The sequence below is a fragment of the Capra hircus genome, chromosome 12 (genome assembly GCF_001704415.2).
Source record: "Capra hircus breed San Clemente chromosome 12, ASM170441v1, whole genome shotgun sequence".
Lineage (NCBI taxonomy): Eukaryota > Metazoa > Chordata > Mammalia > Artiodactyla > Bovidae > Capra > Capra hircus.
In genome coordinates, this window is record NC_030819.1 from 68,397,123 (window position 1) to 68,423,540 (window position 26,418).

At 36.1% G+C, this 26,418-nt stretch overlaps 1 protein-coding gene across 1 annotated transcript in view; it reads right to left on the reverse strand.

Moving 5' to 3' along the window:
- RB1 (RB transcriptional corepressor 1) overlaps positions 1-26,418 on the reverse strand; it is a 117,656-nt gene that overhangs the window by 63,611 nt on the left and 27,627 nt on the right. Inside the window, exons 4-12 of the mRNA XM_018056748.1 lie at positions 26,147-26,266; positions 19,495-19,533; positions 18,177-18,244; positions 15,886-15,996; positions 13,368-13,510; positions 10,404-10,481; positions 7,860-7,969; positions 6,815-6,892; positions 4,343-4,430 (exon numbers count right to left, since the gene is read on the reverse strand). Coding sequence (XP_017912237.1) covers positions 4,343-4,430; positions 6,815-6,892; positions 7,860-7,969; positions 10,404-10,481; positions 13,368-13,510; positions 15,886-15,996; positions 18,177-18,244; positions 19,495-19,533; positions 26,147-26,266 — 835 coding nt within the window. The remainder of the gene's footprint in view (positions 1-4,342; positions 4,431-6,814; positions 6,893-7,859; positions 7,970-10,403; positions 10,482-13,367; positions 13,511-15,885; positions 15,997-18,176; positions 18,245-19,494; positions 19,534-26,146; positions 26,267-26,418) is intronic.

The following is a 26,418-nucleotide window of genomic DNA, read 5'->3' on the forward strand; positions in this document are numbered from 1 at the left end:
TCACTTCTGGGTATTTATATGAAGAAAATGAAAACACTAATTTGAAAAAATATTATGTACCCTTGTGTTCACTGCAGCATTATTTACAATAACCAAGAATGAAAGCAACCTAAGTGCCCATCAATAGATGAATAGATAAAGATGTGGTATACAGGTATTCCAAATAGGGAAAGGAATACGTCAAGGCTGTATATTGTCACCCTGCTTATTTAACTTATATGCAGAGTATATCATGAAAAATGCTGGGCTGCATGAAGCACAAGCTGGAATCAAGATTGCCGGGAGAAATATCAATAACCTCAGATATGCAGATGACACCAACCTTATGACAGAAAGCAAAGAAAGAGCCTGTTGATGAAAGTGAAAGAGAAGAGTGAAAAAGTTGGCTTAAAGCTCAACATTCAGAAAACAAAGATCATGGCATCCGGTCCCATCACTTCATGGGAAATAGATGGGGAAACAGGAGAAACAGTGACAGACTTTATTTTGGGGGGCTTGAAAATCACTGCAGATGGTGACTGCAGCCATGAAATTAAAAGACGCTACTTACTTGGAAGAAAAGTTATGACCAAACTAAACAGCATGTTAAAAAGCAGAGACATTACTTTGCCAACAAAGGTCCGTCTAGTCAAAAATGTGGTTTTTCCATTAGTCATGCATGGATGTGAGAGTTGGACTATAAAGAAAGCTGCTGCTGCTGCTGCTAAGTCACTTTAGTCGTGTCCGACTCTGTGTGACCACACAGACGGCAGCCCACCAGGCTCCCCTGTCCCTGGGATTCTCCAGGTAAGAACACTGGACCGGGTTGCCATTTCCTTCTCCAATGCATGAAAGTGAAAAGTTAAAGGGAAGTTGCTCAGTCATGTCCGACTCTTCGCGACCCCATGGACTGCAGCCTACCAGGCTCCTCTGTCCATGGGATTTTCCAGGCAAGAGTACTGGAGTGGGGTACCATCGCCACTGAAGAACTGACACTTTTGAACTGTGGTGTTAGAGAAGACTCTTGAGAGTCCCATGGACTGCAAGGAGATCCAACCAGTCCATCCTAAAGGAAATCAGTCCTAAATATTCATTGGAAGGGCTGATGCTGAAGCTGAACTCCAATAATTTGGCCACCTGATGTGAAGAACTGACTCAATGGAAAAGACCCTGATGCTGGGAAAGACTGAAGGCAGGAGAAGGGGGTGACAGAGGATGAGATGGTTGGACGGCATCACTGACTTGATGAACGTGAGTTTGAACTCTGGGAGTTGGTGAAGGACAGTGAAGGCTGGCATGCTGCAGTCCATGGGGTTGCAAAGTATCAGACACAACTGAGCAACTGAACTGAACTGGACTGATACAGGTGTATGGGCTTCCCTGGTAGCTTAGCTGGCAAAAGAACCCACCTGTAATACAGGAGACCCCGGTTCGATCCCTGGATAGGGAAGATCCCCTGGAGAAGTGATAGGCTACCCAATTCAGTATACTTGGACTTCCCTGATGGCTCAGATGGTAAAGAATCTGCCTGCTGGAGAATCCTCTTGGATAGAGGAGTCTGGCGGGCTACAGTCCATGGGGTCCTAAAGAGTCAGACATGACTGAGCAACTAAGCATAGCACAGCACATATAAGTATATATATATATACAATGAAATATTATTTGGTGGTAGTTTAGTCACTAAGTTGTGTCCAACTCTTGCAACCCCATGGACTGTAGCCTCCCAGGTTCTTCTGTCCATGGGATTCTCCATGCAAGAATACTGGAGTGGGTTGCCATTTCCTTCTCCAGGGGATCTTCCTCACCCAGAAATCAAACCCGGGTCTCCTATACTGCAGGCAGATTCTTTACCAACTGAGCTATGAGGGATGACCCATTCCCTATGAGGGGATATTATTTGGCCATAAAGAAAAAAGAAATCTTGCCATTTGTGACAACAAGTATGGATGTAGAGAATATTATGCTAAATGAAGTAGATCAGACAAAGAAAGCAAATATTATATGATTTCACTTATATATGAAATCTAAAAAACAAAACAAATGAACAAATGTAACAAAACAGAAACCATCATAGACATAGAGAACAAACAGAAGGGAGGGTGTGGGTAAAGAGAGAAACAGGTGAGGAAGACTAAGAGGCACAAACTTCGAGTTACAAAATACATGAGTTATGGGTATGAAATGTACAGTGTGGGATATACAGCCAATAATTATGTAATATCTTTGTATGGAGACAAAAGGTAACTAGATTTACTGTGGTGATCATTCTGAGATGTACAGAAATACTGAATCACTATACTGTGTACCAGAAACTAACCAAGACTTGCAGGTCAATTATACTTCAAAGACAGACAAACTCTTGAAAAAAGATCACATTTGTAGTTACTAGAGGCAGGGGATGGTGGGAGGGGGAACTGGATGAAGGCAGACAAAAGGTACAAATTTCCAGTTATAAGATAAATAAGCACTAGGGATGTAACACACAATATGATAAATATAATTAACACTGCTGTATGTTATACATGAAAGTTGTTAAGAGAGCAAATCCAAGAGTTCTCGTTACAAGGAAAAGAATTTTCTTCAGTTTCTTTTATTTTGTATCCAAATGAGACAATGGATGTTAACTAAACTTATTGAGGTCATCATTTCATGATATATGTAAGTCAAATCACTATGTTGTATGTGTAAACTTATACAGAGGAATATGCCAATCATATCTCAATAAAACTGGTAAGAAAAAAATGTCTATAGCTTCTAATATTTTACTTACACAAGTAAGGAAGATGGCACTGATTTTTAAAATGAAGAAACCAAGAAACAAATTCAGAGAAAAACTTAATGATTTTCAAGATATGCCCCTTCTGAGACAGGCAATTTGTAGTGTATGCAAAACTTTGCAGCCAAACTGTTGCACTCCATTTAATGTTAAACTTTAAACTAAGTTCTGGAAAATATCTCTGAGGCAGAATTTTCTGCTCAATAGAAATAGTTTAAAATAAAAAAGAGGTCCTACATACTTTAAATGCTGGAGGAAATAGCAAAAACAATATTTAAGGAAACAGATTGTCATTCTTTTTACTTATATCATCATCCCTTCTAAAAGTTCTAAGTAACTGAGTACCTATGTTTGGGAACTATTCTTGTGCTACAAATTACCCAGAAATAAAAACAACTTTATGCAAATTGGACAAAGAAAATCAGTTCTGAGCCAACACAGTTATGAATATGATGACAGAAAAATACTTTGTTAATCCCTGGGGGGGAATATAAGCAAGAAGACAACAAAGACAACGACAAAACCACAGGCAGCTTACGATATTAAATAGAATGTTAACCAAACAAAGCACACAGTTACTGGATAAGCCAAACTCTAGTAAGTCTTCAAGCCTCATCCCGCTTCCACAGAGGAGCCTTTCAGTCAGTCCCAAGCCTCATCTAATTTTAAAGGAGGAAAGGAACAAGCACGCAATACAGACACTAGCCTTCATTCTCTTTCTTTCTCACTCCCTTTTTTTAAGGGGAGGGAGGATAGCAGGTGCCTTTCACATATCAAACTCAGGGTCTATCAGGAGTATATACTGTAATGCACACAGGGCCATACAGTAAAAATAAATGAAAATGGACTAAATAAAAAAGAGTGCAGAGATATGACAAATATTAAATCCTATCTAATGTCACATTCAAAGGAAGTATCTTAACAGCAGCCAGAGGGAAAAGACAGATTAACTGTAAAGAAACAACATCTGAATTGACAGAAAACGTCTTACTAGCAACAATGAGAGTCAGGAAGTAGTAAAGTAATACCTTTAAACTACTAAGGGAAAGTAAAGGTCAACCTAAAATAGAAGATCCAGGTAAACCGCCTCACCAAAAATAAGAATAAAGTTATTTTAAGATAAGAAATAAAACACAAAGCTTGTAAACTCATATCAAACTAACTCTCACTAAAGGAATTATTAAAAGATGTATAGGGGCATGGAAACTCAAGAGGGAGGCGATATAGTTATGACTGACTCACATTGTTGTTCGGCAGAAATCAACACAACATTGTAAAGCAATTATCCTCCAATTAAAAAAAAAGATGCATCTGAAGAAAGAAGAAAATAAAAATGGAAGAGAGGTCTAAGCTGCAAGAAAGAATGGTGAGCAAGACAAACAGTACCCAGGAGAAAATCTGAAAATAACACTGTCCAAATAAAACAATATTACTACCAATATCTAATTTGGAATTAAAAAGAAAAGCAAGAAATAAGATAATAGACAACTTATTGGGAAATGGGTGTTTAAAAAAACAGTATTTTAACTTCTAATTTCAAATTTGTTTGCCAAGATATCATAATAAAGTGTTTCACATATGGCTTACATTAAAATAGGAAATCAGATTTTCCGATGGTTGATCACTCGCTGAGTTTAAGATCATCATTAATTGTTGGATAGTATTCATAACAGTCCTAGAAACAAATATGAAGAAATGTTAAGAAATGAAGTAACAAAAAGAACAAATGACTTGTATCTATGTCATAAGTTACACTTATCTTCAATCTCACTGTCTCTTGTTAATCTTTAAGAAGTTCCCTGAAATAAGACTTTACAAATCCCTTAGTGTACTGTTGCTTATAAGGAATTAATGTTTTAGTTAGATCTTTAAGAATTGATATGTTCATTATATGTTTATAATTTAAAAACAGATATGCTTATTTACTAATAAAACTATATATCAATAAAACAATTGATAAAAGTAATGACATTGTTTTAAGGACAAAAGGGCATCAAAATGGTAATATTTTAAGCAAACGTTACAATTAAATATCAAAACTAGTCAAATAAAGACTAAGATATTTAATAACTCAAGTAAAGAACCAAGTGACTCTCTTTTACAGAGATCTTCAAGATGAAGGCATACCTGATTTTAGAAGTCATCATTACTAAAATGTGAATGTAGGTTAATCTCTTATAATTTTGTGTGTATTGGGGGTACATGGTAAATATTAATAATCCAGTTTTGGAGTAGAAGTACATTGCTACTCCATATGCACTGTTTAAAGATGCAAAAAGCTGGTGAATGTTTATGGCCGAAAGGTTCCTTAAACATTATTTAATAATCCATGTTTGGTTCTCAGTCAAGCCTCTCGAAACTGACAGCTACAATTCCTCGACTTTTGAAAATAACGCTTCTATGACATGTTGTACTAATTCCTTAAGACACAATGACTAAAGTCATAAGTGACCAACTGCTAAAACCAAAAGCTCTTTCTTATTCGGTCTGATACTTGGTTTTCTTGAGACATCTCCAACTCTAAAACACTTGCTCTTTTCTGAAACTCCCTCCCTCCCTGGCTTCTTTGGCTCCATTCTCTGGCCTCCCCAATCACACCTCTCATTCTTTTTAATCTAACTTCTATCTAGTCCTTAAATTCCAGCACTCTCAGTGTTCAGTTCTTAGTCATCCATCCTTGCTATTATAACCCTCACTTCAGAAAACCTCATCGGTTTTTCTGGTTTTAACTCTCCCTGCTGATTCCCAAATCTATTATGTAAGATCCTTATATCCTACTACTTATTACATTATCTTCTTCACGTCCCATAAATTCCTTAAGAATAATATTCTAAATTTGAATTCATCAACTGTTTATCAAATCTCTTCTTGTTCTTTCATTCCTACTACCTATCTTTTGGTTTAGATCTTCAGCATCTCTCAAGTGAATTACTGCAATGCAGGATTTTGACAGGGATTTTGACTCACTATGTCTATGGCAGAAGGATCAAGGCATATGTACTTGGGGGGGAAAAAAAAAAACTCCTCAGGTTATCTAATTTGCACCTGTGGTTAAGAACCAGATTGATAGGTCTCTCTATTTCTCACCACACCCTCCTCAGTCCCTCTCTTCACAGGTGACTATCATGTAAATTTTCAAAAACCAAGTCTGATTTTATCCTACCCCTGCTTAACCCATGTATAGCAACAGACTATATCCTGCACAAGCTGAAGTCCAAACTTCTGAGTATGGAATAATAATAAGGCCCTTCATGACCTAGTACCCACCCTCCTCCTCTGCCATTTCATCTTCCCATTTAGTCCGTCAGTACAAAGTTGCTTACAGTTCCCCTGACACATCGGGCTGTTTCATATCTCCATTCCTCTGCACATGCTGTTGGGCTTCCGTGACACAAACTTACACATTTCAAAATTCAGTTCAAACATCACTTCATAAAGTCCCTTCTGTGCCAAGCCTAAGTCTATTACTGCATTCAAACAAGAATGCATTTTTATACATGTATGTAGTCATTTGAAAAAATTAATGATTGGCAACTCTGTGTCAAGTATTATCTTAGGTCCTAATTATTTAATTTAACGGGGAACAAAAAAATCATGGTACACTGCAGTATAAACTTAAAGGTTATTATGGGTATTGACAGAAACAAGTAAATACACAGATGAATTCATAACTATAAATTGTGATACACACTATGAAGGGAAGAACGGGATGCTGCGAAAAATAATAATTTCAGAGAGAAAGACACCTGCATTATATATTTGTATATACATGTAACAGGTATATATTGAGTGCTCTTTGTGTGCCAGATGTACTACTAATTGCCAATGATATTATTATTAAACATAGGTCTGTCTGCCCTTAAGGACTATAACCCAGAATGAGAATGTGTTCCATTTTAGTAAATAAAAAAGAGAAAAGTGTTATCATTTGCTCTGTATATATCCCAGAAGGACTAGAACCATTTTTAATGTCTTTTCCTCACAAATGATTAAACCTGAAGCACTATAAAGCACTGATTAAATAATTATAACAAAAATCAAAAGTAAGAAAAGTCATACCTAACTGGAGTCTGTGGAAGAATCATATTCACCTCTTCATCAGGGTTACTTTTCCGTGGTGTTCTTTGCATTTCAAAACTAAATAGTGATAAGCAAAGTAATTCAGACTGAAAATTTACAACTTGGGCTTTATGAGTCAAAAAGGCAGTATAATACCTTCTGTTGCCTCATGACATCATACAAAACGGTTAAGTAAATAACAGAAGTTAAAGGAAATAGATATCCAAAAGCTGCTTACACAAATAAAACTTCTTTTTTTCATCATCTTTTTAAAGTTAGGTTTCTTTCCACTAGGTTTACAGACAAACAGGTGTGCAATCATTAAGAATTTTTCTGAAAGTGAAAGTTAGATGCTTGTTTTCTCTAGAATGTTAGATGTTGATGATATTACTAGCCAAGTTGTTCAGTATTAAAAAACATCAGCGCTCAAGTTTTTCAATCATTTTGCCTTCCAAAATTTACTTTGGCTTAAATAAAATTAGAAACACTTTACCTGTGTTTAATTTTCCAAATTATATATACATATATGTATTTTAGCTAATATTAAATGATTTCATGCTTAACGACATAAAATTAATCATACAATCATTCAAAATTTTTGTACAAGCATATCTCATTTTACTGCACTTTGCTTTACTGTGATTCGCAGAATTGATTTTTTAAAATATTGAAGGCTTGTAATCCTGCATTGTCAGATGACAGCTACCATTTTTAGCAATACGCTGTTCTTAAATTAAGGTATGTACATCATTTTTTTGGATATAAATCTATTGCACATTTAACAGACTATAGTACAATGTAAGTGTAACTCTTCCATGCACTGGGAAACTAAAAATATTTGTGTGACTTGCTTTATTATGGTATTTGCTTTATTGCAATGATGTAGGATGGAACCCATAATATCTCACAGGTTTGTCTGCAGTTATCTTAACCATTCCTATTTTAGGATTCTATACAACAATTCAAGAGAATATACTTTGGTATTATTAAGTTTTTAGAAAATGAACCAGCATATCAACAAATAATAATATATCATGTGTAATACCTGTCTGTAGGATCAGCCTGAAGAGTTTTATCATGATCCAGAAATAATCTTGCATCTAGATCTTTGTTTTTAAGGTAAATTTCTTCGTATTGTTTAGAGAGATTTTCCACCTCAAAAACCAAAAAATATTGATGATTATCCTTTTCATGCCATTGTATCTCAGTATACATATTTAAACAATTTTCGTACCTAGAATATCACCTAGTTCTACATTACATAGACTTCACATGCAATATAAACAAAGGCATATATCTAAAAGTGAATTTATTTTAGTGCAAAAATTGCACACTTTTTTCAATTCTAATTTTAAATCTTGTTTTATGGATATATCCCATACTTTATCTAGACAAGAATCACCAACACTACAAAACAATACTGAGATGGGAATGTAGATAAAAATAGATATATAACCACTTAATTGCCAAGATCCTCCATTCTATACATCTTTCACTTTTCATCTTCTACTCCACTTACCAATATAAAATAATTTTTCAAACACTAACAAATCTTACCTATCTTTTCTAAATCCTTTGGTTTACTCATGCTTTCTTTAGTAACATATCTTGGGCATATAATCTCAATTAACTAGCCTAATTAACATACTTGCACAATTTATTTCCAATCTCAGACACTTTTCCAAATGCTAGAATCAATAATTCTTTTATCAGTCCTGGGTTCATAATTTTCCAGTCATAATATAAAAACTAATGCCTCGTAGGAAATTATTTAACATGCCTTTTCCTGTGACTTTCTAATCTGAGAATCTAGATTGCTCATAACTTTTCTTCCAAGGAGTAAGCGTCTTTTAATTTCATGGCTGCAATCACCATCTGCAGTGATTTTGGAGCCCAAAAAAACAAAGTCTGACACTGTTTCCACTGTTTCCCCATCTATTTCCCATGAAGTGATGGGACCAGATGCCATGATCTTAGTTTTCTGAATGTTGAGCTTTAAGCCAACTTTTTCACTCTCCTCTTTCACTTTTATCAAGAGGCTTTTTAGTTCCTCTTCACTCTCTGCCATTCGGGTGGTGTCATCTGCATATCTGAGGTTACTGATATTTCTCCCGGTAATCTGGACTTCCCTGCTGGCTCAGACGGTAAAGCGTCTGTCTACAATGCGGGAGACCGGGTTCGATCCCTGGGTCAGGATGATCCCCTGGAGAAGGAAATGGCAATCCACTCCAGTACTACTGCCTGGAAAATCCCATGGACAGAGGAGCCTGTTAGGCTACAGTTCATGGGGTCACAAAGAGTCGGACATGACTGAGTGACTTCACTTCACTTCACTTCAATCTTGATTCCAGCTTGTGCTTCTTCCAGCCCAGCATTTCTCATGATGCACTCAGCAAATCTGGAAAACTCAGCAGTGGTCACAGGACTGGAAAAGGTCAGTTTTCATTCCAATCCCAAAGAAAGGCAATGCCAAAGAAGGCTCAAACTACCACACAATTGCACTCATCTCACATGCTAGTAAAGTAATGCTCAAAATTCTCCAAGCCAGGCTTCAGCAATACGTGAACCGTGAACATCCTCATGTTCAAGCTGGTTTTCGAAAAGGCAGAGGAACCAGAGATCAAATTGCCAACATCCGCTGGATCATGGAAAAACCAAGAGAGTTCCAGAAAAACATCTATTTCTGCTTTATTGACTATTCCAAAGCCTTTGACTGTGTGGATCACAATCAACTGTGGAAAATTCTGAAAGAGATGGGAATACCAGACCACCTGACCTGCCTCTTGAGAAACCTATCTGCAGGTGACTGATGCTAGGTGTGTCTAAAACACTGCTTCACCATTGAGAACTTGCTCTTCATCATTTAGGCATCCTTTTCCCCACAAGTTACCACATAAAGTTCTCAGCTGTTCTGTTCTCACTGAAGAGCAAGACATTTGAGGCAAAATGTGAAAAGAAATAGATGGATGGCATATCACTATGTTAAAACATGTCTACAATATAATCACAGTCATTTCAACCAAAGCTATTTCCAATTAAGTAGCCAAAAGAGGAAATTCCCTGGCAGTCCAGTAGTTAAGACTTGGTACTTTCACCACTGGGGCCCAGATCTGACCCCTAGCTGGGGAACTAAGATCCCGCAAGCCGCATGGTACAGCCAAGAAAAAAAAAAAAACTCAAAAGGATGTTCCAAAATTCAGTAATGCCAATAATGTTGATGGCATTAATCAAGGCTTCTATGCTTAAAGAAGCATAATAAAGAAAATCAGAATAAATTAGATTGCAGAAATTTAAATATTTAAGGCATTTAGAAGTTCAAAAGCCTACATTTTGATTTTTGAAAAATTTCAGTACAAATCAATGTCTAGTGCAAATGTTAAAATGTTATTTACATATACATTTAAGCATATATCACAAAGGGTTTTTCTGTTACTATGTAAAACTGATTCACCACAATTCTACTTAGATTCTTTCCTTGAGTGAAAAATATTTAATATATAGTAAAGTAATATGAAATTTAGACATCTCTTCTTCCCTCCCCAAAATCCCGAAACATATTAACTTTTTATTACATTTTCGTTCAGATTACCTCTGGAAGTCCATTAGAAGCTACAATTCCAAGAGAATTCATAAAAGGTATAAAATTTTTGAAATAAACATTTTTCACCTGAAAAAGATAAAGTTACAACATGACCATTGAAATTTTAAAAAACTGATTTTTTTAACTGCTTTTGACTGGTTTTTTGACTGTCGCTATTAATACTAGAATGAGTGAACTGACATTTTGATCAATAAGTTACATTCAACTCAGTGTGATGTTTATTTATGATTAATACAATTATTCACTTTTAATTTATGTGAGGCAGATTTCAGGTCCTAAAATGGAGGTGCAGGGGCCAGTTGTTAATGAAATGAGATTTATAAGAAGAAAATCCATTGAAACCAACTTCAAAATCCCATATTTAACAAGTGGTGAAAAGATCAGAGGCTCAAAAAAATTAAGCAACCTGAGCAAAGTTACATAGCTAGGAAGCGACAGAGCCGGAATTGAAACCCAATCTGCCTAGCATCAAAGCCAAGGCTCTTTAACTTCGCTACACTGCCTCTGATTTCTCCCCAGAGAGTATTTTTGGGCCATTTCATACACATATCATAAAGCTTAATGTATACTGAGTCAATTATTTTAGCACAAATTTAGGAAAAGGACCTGCTTTTATAAGAAAATAATTTCACATACATATACCTGATCCAAACTTAGGATGACAATTTACAAAGCATAAAAGAGATGCTCAGACCCTGTTGTCAGCTATGCCATGGGAAGAAAGCAGTCACTGTCTACACTTCTCTAAAGAAGTTTCTCACAAAGAAACAAAACATTGCATTTCTCTACATTTTAAATTACAGTGTGCTAAGTAAATATTGGAGAAGGCAATGGCACCCCACTCCAGTAACTCTTGCCTAGAAAATCCCATGGATGGAGGAGCCTGGTAGGCTGCAGTCCATGGGGTCGCTAAGAGTCGGCCACGACTGAGCGACTTCCCTTTCACTCTTCACTTTCACGAATTGGAGAAGGAAATGGCAACCCACTCCAGTGTTCTTGCCTGGAGAATCCCAGGGACGGGGGAGCCTGGTGGGCTGCCATCTATGGCGTCGCACAGAGTCGGACACGACTGAAGCGACTTAGCAGTAGCAGCATACCTAACAATTCTCTTCAAAACTGAATGAAAATGCTTTGTTTGGGACTTACACAGTTTCATACAAACCTCCCCCCCTACATTTAACTGGATAATAAAGACCATATTTGGAAAACCTGGAATTATATCTCTGACTATTCTATACTGACAAACTGTCATAGAATTGTAAGCAACTTACTTTTCTTCATATAACTTCCTTTACCAACTTTGGAGTCTGCATTTGTTAAGGCAGAAATAATTTAATACATGCCTATTAATCAGTTCCTATTTTCTACTTCACAAATAAGCTATAAGAATTAAGCTTCTATAATACTTAGTATTGTTTTCCAATTAATTCCCACTTAACTGGAATAATTATAATATGGGTAGTTCTATTTAACCAATTAGTATGACTGACCAATAATGATATGACCATAAATATAACTAACCAACAGTTATATAATCATAAATGCTATACAAAATAATATTACATATTTTAATATATAAAGTATCAAATTAATTGATATAAATTACCAAAGCTATTGATCACCTATACTTCATAAGTCACTGTTACATCATAAATTATGAAAGAATTACTTAAAAGGAAAACATGATTTATTCCTGATTTTTGGCAAGCAATTATATAAGGAGTTCTGAAATCCAGAGGTTTAACCACCAGGAATTAGAAAGCTGCCTTTATTTATATTCTTTATCTTGAAGGACTAAGCAGCAGACTGGAGTTAAAAAGAAAAAAAATTTCAACTACATTTGTCACCTTATTAGTGAAGATAATATGTTATTCTAGAAAAGTAAAAGAGTATATTATTATGTGTAAAGTTGATATGTCTACATGTCTGTATCTATATATTTGATGAAATTAACAAAACTCATAGTGCCAAAATTCAGACTTGATAAATCACTCCAACACTTATTAAACTAGATTTTGATATCATACCCCCATTCTTTCCCAGAGTTGACAGAGAAATTTCAAAGATGTGACATTTCATACAGTGAACTGTGGACAATATAACAATCTATGAGAGAAAGAGCGTGGCACAGTGAAAGCAGCACTGGTGGCAGATGTTCCGCAGCACACACTTTGTTAGTAATCAGCTATCAGTCTCTAGAAGCTTGTCTGCTCGTTAGTAAAAGGAGGCCAAGTACATTAATTCCAAGATTCCTTCCAGTTCTAACATTCCAGACTTTATTAACAAGATAAGCAATTCCTGGGTGTTCAATGTATCCTCTACCAGTCATTAACATCTGGTGTGATACTTAGAAACAGAGTAATTAATCAAGACTGAACAGAATTTGGGCTTCCCTGGCGGCGAGCAATAAAGAACCTGCCTGCCAGTGCAGGAGACGCAGGTTTGCTCCCTAAGTTGGGAAGACCCCTGGAGAAGGGCACGGCAACCCACTCCAGTATTCTTGCCTGGAGAATCCCACGGACAGAGGAGCCTAGTGGGCTACAGTCCACAGGGCTGCAAAGAGTTGGATACAACTTAGCGACTTAACAACAAACAGAAATTTAATCTTGGTATCACTTATCACTAAAATCAAAACAATAGGGTTTTCTTATTAGCTTACTCTAAAACATTAGGAGTATCAATAACCACAGAAGAATGAAAGAACAAATATATTTGAAAACTACTGCCTAAATCATGTACATTTCAGTGATTCCAGAATAAGGGAGCTATTCTCTTTAAAATCAAAGTAACTGAATATGAAAATTAAACTTTTTCTAAATATTTTGCTACTGCAAAAGAGTTGGCACTAATTACAAAAAAGCAAGCTCATCATGAAAGAATCATATATTGTTAGGAAGAACTTACATCTAAATCTACTGTAACTATTTTAAAGAAATCATGAAGTTAAATTACCTCATCTATATTACATTCATGTTCTTTACAGAGAACTTCAATAATTCTTGTATCATTTTCTAGTTGTTTTGCTATCCGTGCACTCCTGTTCTGACCTCGCCTTGGTGTTCGAGGTGAACCATTAATAGGTATTACAGCTGTTTCTGTAAAAATGGTAAATTAGATAAGAACAATTGCACATTCCACTGTATAAAATAATGAAGTATTCTAATTATAACTTGGAAGGTTGGAAATAATCTTGGTAACATTCTGCTACTTTTACTTATTAGGCTTCATGAAAAAGCTAACAGCTTCATCTATTTACTGAATATCTTATTATAAATTATATACTGGTAATAGTTTTTGCCATCCCTACTCTCTTCTGCCCCCAGCTGGTCCAAAAAGAAACCTAAAACTCCATAGACAAATATGAAAAAGGCAAGGGAAATAGCCAACTTATAAACTAATTTTAAGTGTATTCTACTCAGTTGGTAAGGGGGGAAAAATGTTTCCTATCTTAAAAGAATCTTAAGAATGTTAACCATTATTTATGGATTCACTTTCAAGGTAAAGTATAAAAATAAGTTTTAAAAATTTTAGCAAATGCCATATAAATTATGATGATTAAAAAACATAAGCATACAAATATAATAATGTGACACTAAATTGTGATTTTAGAAAAAAAATCCCCTGGATTAATTTGAGCATTTTCCATTCAAATTGAATGTGGACTGAGCTATTAAAGAGATTATAGATGACTAAGTATAAAAAATATTAACTGCCTCTAGGCCCAAAAAGAAACTGAGAGGACAGAGGAACATGTTAGACTATACCATAGGATGCAATCAGTAAAAATTAAACCATGGACAAGTCAACAGAAAAGGCCACCTGATTATTTAATAAATAAATTACAAGAAAAAAAAGAGAAAGATAGATGGAGGAGGAATATTTTAAGTCTTAAAGTCGTATCAATCAATCACAAAGTATAGATGTTATTTAGATTCTGATTTAGTCAACCTATAAACATTTTAAATTACTTTTATAAAACAATTGAAAACATGGGCACCTACTAGATATTTGGTGGAATTAAGGAATCACTATATTAACTGGTTTTTAGGTATGAGAATGGTATTGTCATTATACTTTTCAAAAAGACTTTATCTTTCAGGGATATATATTGAAATTTATAAGGATGAAATGGTATGCAAAAATGTGCTTCAAAATAATATTGCCGGTAGAACTAGGCAGTAGATAGGACTATGAGTTGATCAAAAGTTATACACTGAGGGCAGGTGATAATCACAGGGGGGCTTATTATATGATTTAATTATGTTCACAGAAATTCTTCTTAATAAAAAGCTAATTAAAAGTTTACCATAGACGTCAGTTTGATACCTTATCCTGGTTTCTCCTTTAACATGGCACTTGGAGAATTAACTGAATATCCAAATTATCCAAAAGCACAAAAGCTGTCAACCTAAAATTACATTCTTCATCAACTTATTACAGTTATAACATATTTTAAAAGTGAGGAAAAGGCATATAAAGGAAATTTTTAAAGATTTGGGAAGTTTTTGAATATATTGTTTTGTATTTTTTTCATTTTGCAAGTGGTTTCTGCTAAATGACCTGCCTTTTCTGTCAAATCATGTTCAACACATTTTCAAAATTCTGCTCCAGACTTCATTTTTCTATGAAGTTATCGCTCATGTAGATTAATTGGGCTTCAGCTTTTCAATCACTTCGACAATACTTTGAGACTTACATGTTTTGATCTGTCCTCTATTATTTTTAGTATTATTAATATTTTATCATTTTAGGAGCAAGGACTCAGTTAAGCTTTAAGTTCACATTTTTCTGTAGTATAACAAGTGTTTTTTTAAATCCTACTCTATATGCCACCAAAAGAAGCAATTTCATTCTAAGAGGAGTATACTTATCTTTGCTTAATGCTATCTAATTATTTCAGTAATAGTTATTATTTAACTACACTTTCCATCTCATTACCCTCTGAAGTGGATCAATTACAGTTCACATGCCAGAAAACAAAAATCAGTCACATAATCATTATGGCATCCAATAAAAATATGTAGTTAATTTGTTCCTGTAGGATGGGCCACCCTTTCCTATACAGTTTAGTTCATATCTGTTCCTTGCCTATTGATTTTCTCTTTACTGGGCATGCCCTCCCCGAACTTACCACAACCCTCAAACCCCAACTACCACTTCAACATTCAACTCAAATGCTACCACTTCCAATGGCCTTCCTTGGTCTTTCTCAGCTGGGAAGACTCTCTCATCTCCTAAACTCCCATAGTATTTGCTGTATTTTGGCCCAGACCACTTTCAACCATATACTCTAAAAACTTGCTTACTTGTCTGATCTCTTCTTCCATATCTTATGCTACTTAAGAGGAGAGGCTATGTCTGACTTCTTTTTTATTATTCCTTTGGCTCTAGAACTATGTTTTGGATCTAGGAGAAGTCAATAAACAACTTTGAATGATGAAATAGGAGGGGTATAAATTAAAATACTCACTATATGGTTCTTTGAGCAATGCAGGAGGTGAGAGTTTGATAAAATAGTCAAGGACACACAGCATTAATTGAAATGAGATCACCAGATCATCTTCCATTTGTAATACTTGTCCTGAAAACAAAAATGGTCCACATTTTAAGGTAGAGATTGAGATATTAAGTCAGGAAAAATTGTGGACATGGGTGTATCCATATACTCATGATTCAACAATCACTAGGAGCATGTTAAAAATCATTTTGTATATCCCTAGGTATGGTGCAAAAATTTGTTTATAATACACTTAGAAGTTGTTAAGAAATGCCATAGAGGTAAAGAATATCAAGAACCTCTAGTTAAAAATAGTAGAGTGAGGTCAGATCAAAAAAATCTCTCTTCCAATACCTAACAAAATGAAAAGAAAAATAGGTACTGGTTAAGTTCCAATAACAATACTCAGAGCATCCTTATCTTTCCCCTCTTTTTACTTAGAGGGAATAGGTATCACTGATGAGAGAGGGGAAAATGGAGGAAGTAAATAGCTACACCAACTCTGACAAACACAAAGACTCCAGTGTAATATGCTGAATTAGGGGGACAATCTGAATCCTAACACACTCCTTTTATGCAAACAGGACAAGTGCCTGTTTTACAGGTCATTCTAACAAAAACCTCAGAACAATGACTCATATCATTCCAGATGAGGTCCTGACTTTCTCCCTCATCCTTTAAAAGTAAGTATAATTTTTTTAAAAAAGACTGCTTTCATACAATAGCTCTTTGGAGAACACAACAAGTCAAAGCTAAAGTGCAAAGTGAGTGAAGGGAAATGCATTCACACTATATCAAAGACAACAGAACATCAGGTCAGAGAGGCCCAAATAAAGTCCTAGCAACAAGGTGGATGGAAAGAGAGTGGGAAGCACAGTAGTTATGCAAACATATTAGAGAAAAGAAAAAAGAAAATTAAAAAATAGAATCACGATATAAGAAGGGGGAAAACTGGGTAGAGAACCCCATCTTGAAGATAGAAAGAAAGAAGAAAATGTCCTGAGTCCTTGCACTGAGAACTCAAAAGAACACAAATTACATAAAACAAGGAGCTAGATGAGGTAAGGAAAAACTCAAGACCAAGCAACAATTACAAACATACAAGTAAAGTTTGAAATGAAAACAGTTAGTACATAAGAAAAAGACCAAAGGTTAAAATAACATTACAGAAGACAATAAATAGGGAGGACAAAACCAATCTAAGGTAAGACAGTGGGTGTTCTCAAAATTTAACAGAATAATATCTTAAGATGTAGCATGCTAAGATTTCTCTGACATGAAGAGCAGAATCTTCAGGACATGATTCATAAACAGGCCAAACATAGAAAACAGGGCACCAAAAAGCTTTTTTGAAAAACTCAAAAATGGTAAAATCTAGACAGCTAAGGATAGATCAAAATAAAGAACTCAGAAATGGAGAAGCTATGATATAGGAGTGACAAAAAGCTAATAATTCATTTAAACACATAAATGAGATAAAATTAATATGATAACTATAATTACAGAACAGAATATAACCTTGGATAATGCAATGATGATAAAAAATAAGCAAAGCAGAAAGGAGGAAACAGGAAGGTGACATGGAGAGGATTCTTTTTCTTCAGAGCAGACTAATATATATCGCTTTAACTTATAACACAAAGTTATATAAAAGAGATTCCAACCTCTTAAATGTTTTCATAATGCTTGAGAAATATTTTAGAAAATATTGCTTAAGTGATAAGACATTCAGATAAATTTAAGCAATTCCTTCCTTTTCTGTTCATTTTCTTCTATAAAATTTGAGTACAATTAATTTTTACATTTTAAATAGCACAATACTATGATCTTATTTTTAGAAAATTATATCTCCTTGTGAATGCACTCATCCACCCATCTATTTTAATCAGCATGTCATTTCAGATGAATTTTGCGCATACACATAATTTTGATTATTATTTTAGGTGGTTCTGGGTAATTTTTCTTTGCATTTCACTGTATTATTGAATTCTTTATCACGAGTACACATCATTTTTATAAAAACAGTAACATTACTCTTAAAAATAGAAAAGTAGGAAAGAATGAAAAAATATTAGAAAAAGAAGCGAAATGAGACATTTTCAAGGTTGCTTCCAGTACCAGAATTATGAATTTGCTAACAGTTAAAAAATGACAAGAACTGGAGGTAAGGAGGAGCAACACTGAACTGAATTAAAATTTTGAGCTTACTCAAAAGAAGGATCAATTATTACATTTGAAACATTAGCATGTAACAATGACTTTACCTTTAGCTAATAAAAATGTGATCCAAGAAACTTTTAGCACCAACATGGAATTTATTTCAGTGGATATCCTAGTAAACAGAAAAAAAAAAATTAGTTTTCCAAATATACCTTTTTCCCCATGTTTTACAATTACAGACTACAGTTGACGGCATAACAGAATACAGTCCATTTTAAATGCACAATTTACACATGAATTCAGTTTTGTCTCAATTTAGTTTGTGTTTTTTCCAAGTTATTTATATTTTCCCACGGAGTAGTATATCTTTTCTAAAGAAAATACTGAATACCTTCCATTGCAATCTAAAAATACGCCCAGGAAGTGGTAATAACATGACATACTTGGTTTCCAATTAATTCTTTTCTGCTGTTTTCTAATTAAAATCAATTTTATGTGAGCAGAAAATACACAGGTTTGGGTGACTCTAGTTTACCAGTTTAACACCATGCCCTCATAAACTTTAGGACTTCCCTGGTGGCTCAGACGGTTAAGTGTCTGTCTACAATGTGGGAGACCCAGGTTCAATCACTGGGTCGGGAAGATCCCCTGGAGAAGGAAATGGCAATCCACTCCAGTACTCTTGCCTGGAAAATCCCATGGACAGAGGAGCCTGGCAGGCTATAGTCCGTGGGGTCGCAAAGAGTCAGACACGACTGAGCGACTTCAATTTCTTTCTTTCCTCATAAACTTTAAATCGTTCACTTGTTGGAGTTAACAAGTGGAATTAGAGTAATAGAGTTAATTAACAAATATACAATTTCTCTTTGTATCAATTGTCTTCAGTATCATCATTTCTGTGGGGCAGAAAATCTCATGTATTACTCATTATGTTTTTTTCAGTTTTTTCTGAAAAAACAAACAAACAAACAAACTGTAGAGCTCTTACAATGGTATACTGCTGGAATATGTATCATATATTTAAAAAGACTATTTGGAAATTTAAATATAGACATTCATGTTTATTCTTACACAAAAATTATGCTTTAAGTCTTAGTTAATAAAATGTCTGTAATACACCCTCAATAAAGATTCTGTCAATGAATTAGCATTTTTCTCAGAGTTGGTAAAAAAAACTGCTCTGAATCAACTTCTCCCTTTAGTTTCCAACTAGTCCTCCCTTACAGTAAAAGGCAAGTATCTCATACCACTTTCTTTGTGAAAAGATACATAATCTGCACAGGGCTTAAATCTATGACCTTAATTTATGAAGTAGTGTGAAATAAGCAATCAAATCAACCCTAAAATTATCAATGTGTTTGGGATTGTTTCATATATTAAAAAACCCCAAAAGTGAAAAATAACATGCTCTGAGGTACTTACGAACTGCTGGGTTGTGTCAAATATATAAGCTCACATGTCCTGAAAGGAAGAAATAATTATGTTAACATCATGGCTTTTTTAAAAGTTACTTTTAACATTTTTTCATAATTTAGAAGTCAATTTTATAATGCTTTATTCATCCTATTTTAAGAAGGATACGTGTTTTAAGTACAGCATTACAAAACAAAATTAAAGTAGATGTTTCCAATTTATGACAATCCATACATCCCTATAATATCTAGTTACAAAACAACTCGACTCCATGTGTGCATCTGTAACTTGGAATACATTCTCTAACTGAATCTTGATCTGGTTACAATCTCACACCAGCTCATAAAAGCTTATTTAATAAAGTCTTGCTGAAATAACACAACTGAAAAGTACTACTTAATGGAAACCTACTTATTTAGGGCAGTGACTTCCGGGAATGGTGGGTAGAGTAAGGATCTTTATAGACCTGTTCCCTAAAATAATAACTATAATTGGTAAAAAACTATTTCTGAAAAACCATTTAAAGTCTCTGGAAATTTTTCTAAGGGCATACAACAAAAAAGGGAACGTATCTTCAAGAAAATCTAACAAATCTTGATGAGAACAATGAGTCTGAGGAATTCAATGCAAAACTCCTTTCTTCCTCCTCTCCAGTTCAGCATAAGGAAGCTCTATGCCTGACAGGTGAAACCAAGACACAGGGCTCCTCTCTCTCCAGCTCTCAACCTGGAGCTCTCTCTGGGGAGAGCAGGCTATCAGTGCTTCTCATCTCCCACAGGTCTATGTTGCAGAAGGTCTAGCCCAGGCAAGAGGAGCTGAGCAGCACGGGGCTCCTGTCCTTCACTTCACACCCACTCCTGGGTAAAGTTTTATGCCAGGCACACAACACATCAAAATACTGATTTGTCGTATCTCGGCTGGCTCACAGGACAGAGGTTCCAGCCAAGAGAGGTGACCTGGGAAGACTAGGGCTACTGTCTCTCCTCAGTGCCCTGCTCTTAAAGCAGAGGTGTCGCTGCAAGAGATGAGACCACTGTCAGCTTGTTCTCCCAACCAGCGGCACAGAAGTGGCAGTCTGGGGAGAAGCAGGTCTCAAGAACACAGAGCCCTGAGCTCTCCCTAGGGGAATTAACTTCACCCAGAATGGTGTGGGGGTGTTCAAGAATAACAGCACGGTTGAAGGCAATGCAGATTTTGGTAACAGCCGATAAAAGATAAAACCAACAGATCTTATGAGAGCAAAAAGCTAAATCCTAGATCACTAAGAGGAGAACCAGGGAAAGAAACAGCTAGGAATAACTCTCCTGACATCAAAGACTACTCCTGCAAAGGGAGCCAAATTTAATTGGATTAAACTGTGAAGCACTTTGTGACTCAGAGCGTTGTCAAAAACAAGAAAGTAATCAGCAATAAATGAGAGGTAACAATTAAGTGTAATATTAACAGGGGCAGTTAGCTTAACAACAGGGGGAAAGATGGTTAAAGAGAAAAAAACCGCTGTCAGCTCAGTGACTGTGCACCTGTCCAAGGCTACACTGAGGAGCAAATCAGAGGTAACATACTGGGAGAGAAGACTTCACTGAAATAGTGCCTTCCATGTCATAGATATGCCTGTCCTGGACATATCATATAATAAAAGTATGTGGCCTTTTGTATCTGGTATCTTTCACTTAGCTTAATGTTTTCAAGGTTCATCCACACTGTAGTACATATCAGTACTTTATTCCCTTTTATGGCTGAAGAGTATTCTACCATATGGATGTGTGTGTCAGTTGCTCAGTTGTGTCTGACTCTTTGCAATGCCAAGGACTGTAGCCTACAAGGCTCCTCCAGGCAAGAGTACTGGAGTGAATTGCCATTTCCTTCTCCAGGAGATCTTCCCAGCCCAAGGATCGAACCCAGGTCTCCTATGTTGCAGGCAGATTCTTTACCATCTGAGCCGCCAGGAAAGCCCTCTAACCGTACGGATAGTTCACATTTTGTTTACCCTTTTGTCAGCTGATGGATATTTGGGGTGTTTCCACTTTTCGGCTAATACAAATAACACAGCCATAAACACCTATACACAGTTATGGATGGATGATGCATGTCAAAATTTGATGTTTTGGGATATATGAGTTAAATAAAACACGAAAATTAATTTCACTTGTTTATACTTGTCATGCAGCTACTATTTAAAATATACGGCTTGCATTTTTACATTTCTATGTAACAGCACTAATATAGTTAGTAATAGCTTTAAAAGCTACTGTTTATTAAGCATTTAGTATGTGCTAGGAGGTGAAGTAATGAGTAATACTGTCTTACTTAATTGTTACAATTACTCTGCAAGGAGAGCATTATTAGCTCTATCTTACAGATTGAAATTGAGGTTTAAAGATGTTAAGTATCTTTCTCTAGCTTATAAAGTCAGTAAATGATAAAATTAATATGCATATCTAGATCTGTTTAGCTTTTTAAAACTTATCCTAATCACTACAGCACACTGCCATATACATACATATAGTGAACCCAGAAATAAACAGGCTTTGGCAGGCCTGTTTATTTCTCCATGTGTCCATGAGTCAGACACAACTGAGTGACTTTCACTTTTGGTATCACAGCTAATTTTCCCAACAGTTCTTCAGAAGAAGGTACACATAAGATAGGGGAAAAAAAAATCCTGATTCACTTCAAGACGAATAAACATTAAATTATCTCATAAACTAGTCAATAAAAATTCCAAATCCCTTTAACAAAGGCCTGAGTGATCTTTTACAGACCAAATCAGACTCTGTCACTTGCCGGCTTAAAATCAATGACTCCATCGCCTTCTGGGCAAAGTTCAAGCTCACTATCAATCTCATCCCCTCCTACCTTTTAGCCATTAGCGATATCCAAAGTACTTTATGGTACTGCTTTGGCTTTGTACACATGCTGATCACTCTGCCTAGGATGCTCAGTCCCAGTCTCCACATATTTTGCTTGGTGAGTTTCTAATTATCCTTTAACTCTACTCAGACACTGCCTTCTTCTACAGTTTTTCAACCCCATAATTCTTGTTATTACCTTAAAAATACACAGTATTGTTACCCACTACATAATTTCTGCTTCTTACAAACAACCCTCTACAATAGGACATCAAACAATTACTGCATGTAATTTTATTAAAATATATAATTTACTTATTTACTGTAAACTTCTTGATGATCACAGTTATCATATGATTTCATATTACGAGCATCTAACACATAGCGGTTACCAATAGTCATTTCATTAATGCCTGTGTAGTTTCTTAATTTATATGTGCTAAAACAGCTGATAGCCTAAAGTTTCTTAAAGGATATTCCACCAAAAAAACTACTTCCTCTAAACCACCATTAATATACAAGTCATAACTTGGCAGTAAGGTCACCACTCAGTTCAGTTCAATTCAGTTGCTCAGTTGTGTCCGACTCTTCGTGACCCCATGGACTGCAGCATGCCAGGCCTCCCTGTCCATCACCAACTCATGGAGTTTACACAAATTCATGTCCATTGAGTCGGTGATGCCACCCAATCATCTCATCCTCTGTCATCCCTTTCTGCTCTCGCCTTCAATCTCTCCCAGCATCAGGGTCTTTTCAAATGAGTCAGCTCTTCACATCAGATGGCCAAAGTACTGGAGTTTCAGCTTCAACATCAGTCCTTCCAATGAACACCCAGGATGGATCTCCTTTAGGATGGACTGGTTGGATCTCCTTGCATTCCAAGGGACTCTCAAGAGTCTTCTCCAAAACCACACGTCAAAAGCATCAATTCTCCGGTGCTCAGCTTTCATTACAGTCCAACTCTCACACCCATACACGACCACTGGAAAAACCAGGGCCTTGACTAGATGGACCTTTGTTGGCAAAGTAATGTCTCTGCTTTTGAATATGCTGTCTAGGTTGGTCATAACTTTCCTTCAAAGGAGTAAGCTTCTTTTAATTTCATGGCTGCAGTCACCATGTGCAGTGATTTTAGAGCCCCCCAAAATAAAGTCTGCTACTATTTCCACTGTTTCCCCATCTATTTCCCATGAAGTGATGGGACAGGATGCCATGATCTTCGTTTTCTGAATGTTCAGCTTTAAGCCAACTTTTTCACTCTCCTCTTTCACTTTCATCAAGAGGCTCTTTAGCTCTTCTTCGCTTTCTGCCATAGGGGTGGTGTCATCTGCATATCTGAGGTTATTGACATTTCTCCCAGCAATCTTGATTCCAGTTTGTGCTTCATCCAGCCCAGTGTTTCTCATGATGTACTCTGCATGTAAGTTAAATAAGCAGGGTGACAATATACAGCCTTGACGTACTCCTTTCCCAATTTGGAACCAGTCTGTTGTTCCACGTCCAGTTCTCACTGTTGCTTCCTGACCTGCATACAGATTTCTCAAGAGGCAGATCAGGTGGTCTGGTATTCCCATCTCTCTCAGAATTTTCCAGTTTGTTGTGATCCACATAGTCAAAGGCTTTGGCATAGTCAATAAAGCAGAAATAGATGTTTTTCTGGAACTCTCTTGCTTTTTCTATGATCCAGCGGATGTCGGCAATTTGATCTCTGGTTCCTCTGCCTTTTCTAAATCTAGCTTGAACATCTGGAAGTTCACGGTTCACGTATTGCTGAAGCCTGGCTTGGAGAATTTTGAGCATTACTTTGCTAGCATGTGAGATGAGTGCAATTGTGCAGTAGTTGGAGCATTCTTTGGCATTGCCTTTCTTTGGGATTAGAACAAAAACTGACTGTTTCCAGTCCTGTGGCCACTGCTCAGCTTTCCAAATTTGCTGGCATATTGAGTGAAGCTCTTTCACAGCATCATCATCTTAGGATTTGAAACAGCTCAACTAGAATTCCATCACCTCCACTAGCTTTGTTCATAGTGATGCTTCCTAAGGCCCACTTGACTTCACATTCCAGAATGTCTGGCTCTAGGTGAGTGATCACACCATCATGATTATCTGGGTTGTCAATATCTTTTTTGTACAGTTCTTCTGTGTATTCTTGCCATCTCTTCTTAATATCTTCTGCTTCTGTTAGGTCCATACCATTTCTGTCCTTTATTGAGCCCATCTTTGCATGAAATGTTCCCTTGGTATCTTTAATTTTCTTGAAGAGATCTCTAGTCTTTCCCATTCTATTGTTTTCCACTATTTCTTTGCACTAATCACTGAGGAAGGCTTTCTTATCTCTCCTTGCTATTCTTTGGAACTCTGCATTCAAATGGGTATATCTTTCCTTTTCTCCTTTGCTTTTCACTTCTCTTCTTTTCACAGCTATTTGTAAGGCCTCCTCAGACAGCCATTTTGCTTTTTTGTATTTCTTTTTCTTGGGGATGGTCTTGCTCCCTGTCTCCTATACAGCATCATGAACCTCTGTCCATAGTGCATCAGACACTCTATCAGATCTAGTCCCTTAAATCTATTTCTCACTTCCACCGTATAATCATAAGGGATTTGATTTAGGCCATACCTGAATGGTCCAGTGGTTTTCCCTACTTTCTTCAATTTATGTTTGCATTTGGCAATAAGGAGTTCATGATCTGAGCCACAGTCAGCTCCCAGTCTTGTTTTTGCTGACTGTATAGAGCTTCTCCATCTTTGGCTGCAGAGAATATAATCAATCTGATTTCAGTGTTGACCATCTGGTGATGTCCACATGTAGAGTCTTCTCTTGTGTTGTTGGAAGACGGTGTTTGCTATGACCAGTGCATTCTCTTGGCAGGACTCTATTAGTCTTTGCCCTGCTTCATTCTGTACTCCAAGGCCAAATTTGCCTGTTACTCCAGGTGTTTCTTAACTTCCTACTTTTGCATTCCAGTCCCCTATAATGAAAAGGACATCTTTATTGGGTGTTAGTTCTAGAAGATCTTATAGGTCTCCATAGAACCATTCAACTTCAGATTCTTCAGCATTACTGGTCAGGACATAGATGTGGATTACCATAATATCGAATGGTTTGCCTTGGAAACGAACAGAGATCATTGTGTCAGTTTTGAAATTGCATGCAAGTACTGCATTTCAGACTCTTTGGTTGACTATGATGGTTGACTCTTTGGCTGACTACTCCATTTCTTCTAAGGGATTCTTGGCCCACAGGGGTAGATATAATGGTCATCTGAGCTAAATTCACCCATTCCAGTCCATTTTAGTTCCCTGATTCCTAAAATGTCAACGTTCACTCTTGCCATCTCATGTTTGATCACTTCCAATTTGCACTGATTCATGGAGCTAACATTCCAGGTTCCTATGCAATACTGCTCTTTACAGCATCAGACCTTGCTTCCATCACCAGTCACATCCACAACTGGGCGTTGTTTTTGCTTTGGCTCCGTCTCTTCATTCTCTCTGGAGTAAGGTCACCACTAGGAAGAATCTTAAATTTACATGACTCTTCCATTCAGAACTACAAGTCTTCTGGCAGAGAAGGCTAAAGTGGAAACGAAGTTCATTAAAATAAGTAAAACATGAATAAAACAAATAATTTTGGAAGAAACATTCAGAATGTATATGACTGGACAAATAAGAAAGTCAAGACTATTAAGGGAACAAATCTAAGGTGCAATACATAACAACTTTACTAACTATGTAACAGTTCCCAGATGGAATCTAATATGAACAGTGACATGAAAAAGCAGGGTGCAATCCTAATAAAATTTTTACTTTACCTTTCTAATTTGCTGTAGAGTGCACATAACACATTATACTTCTTCAACAGTCTTGACATAGCATTATCAACTTTGGTGCTAGTATCAATTTCTTTTAGTAAATCAAAGAATTTATAGACACTGCAAAGTAAAGAATAGAAAAAAGTGAATCCACAGTTTTAGAAATTCATTTTTTCATTTTCAAAGCACAGACACTTCAATTCAAAAGGCCTGTTAGCTCTATAACAAATCACTATTATACCCTTTGGAAGGAATTAGTTTTTGCATTTTAC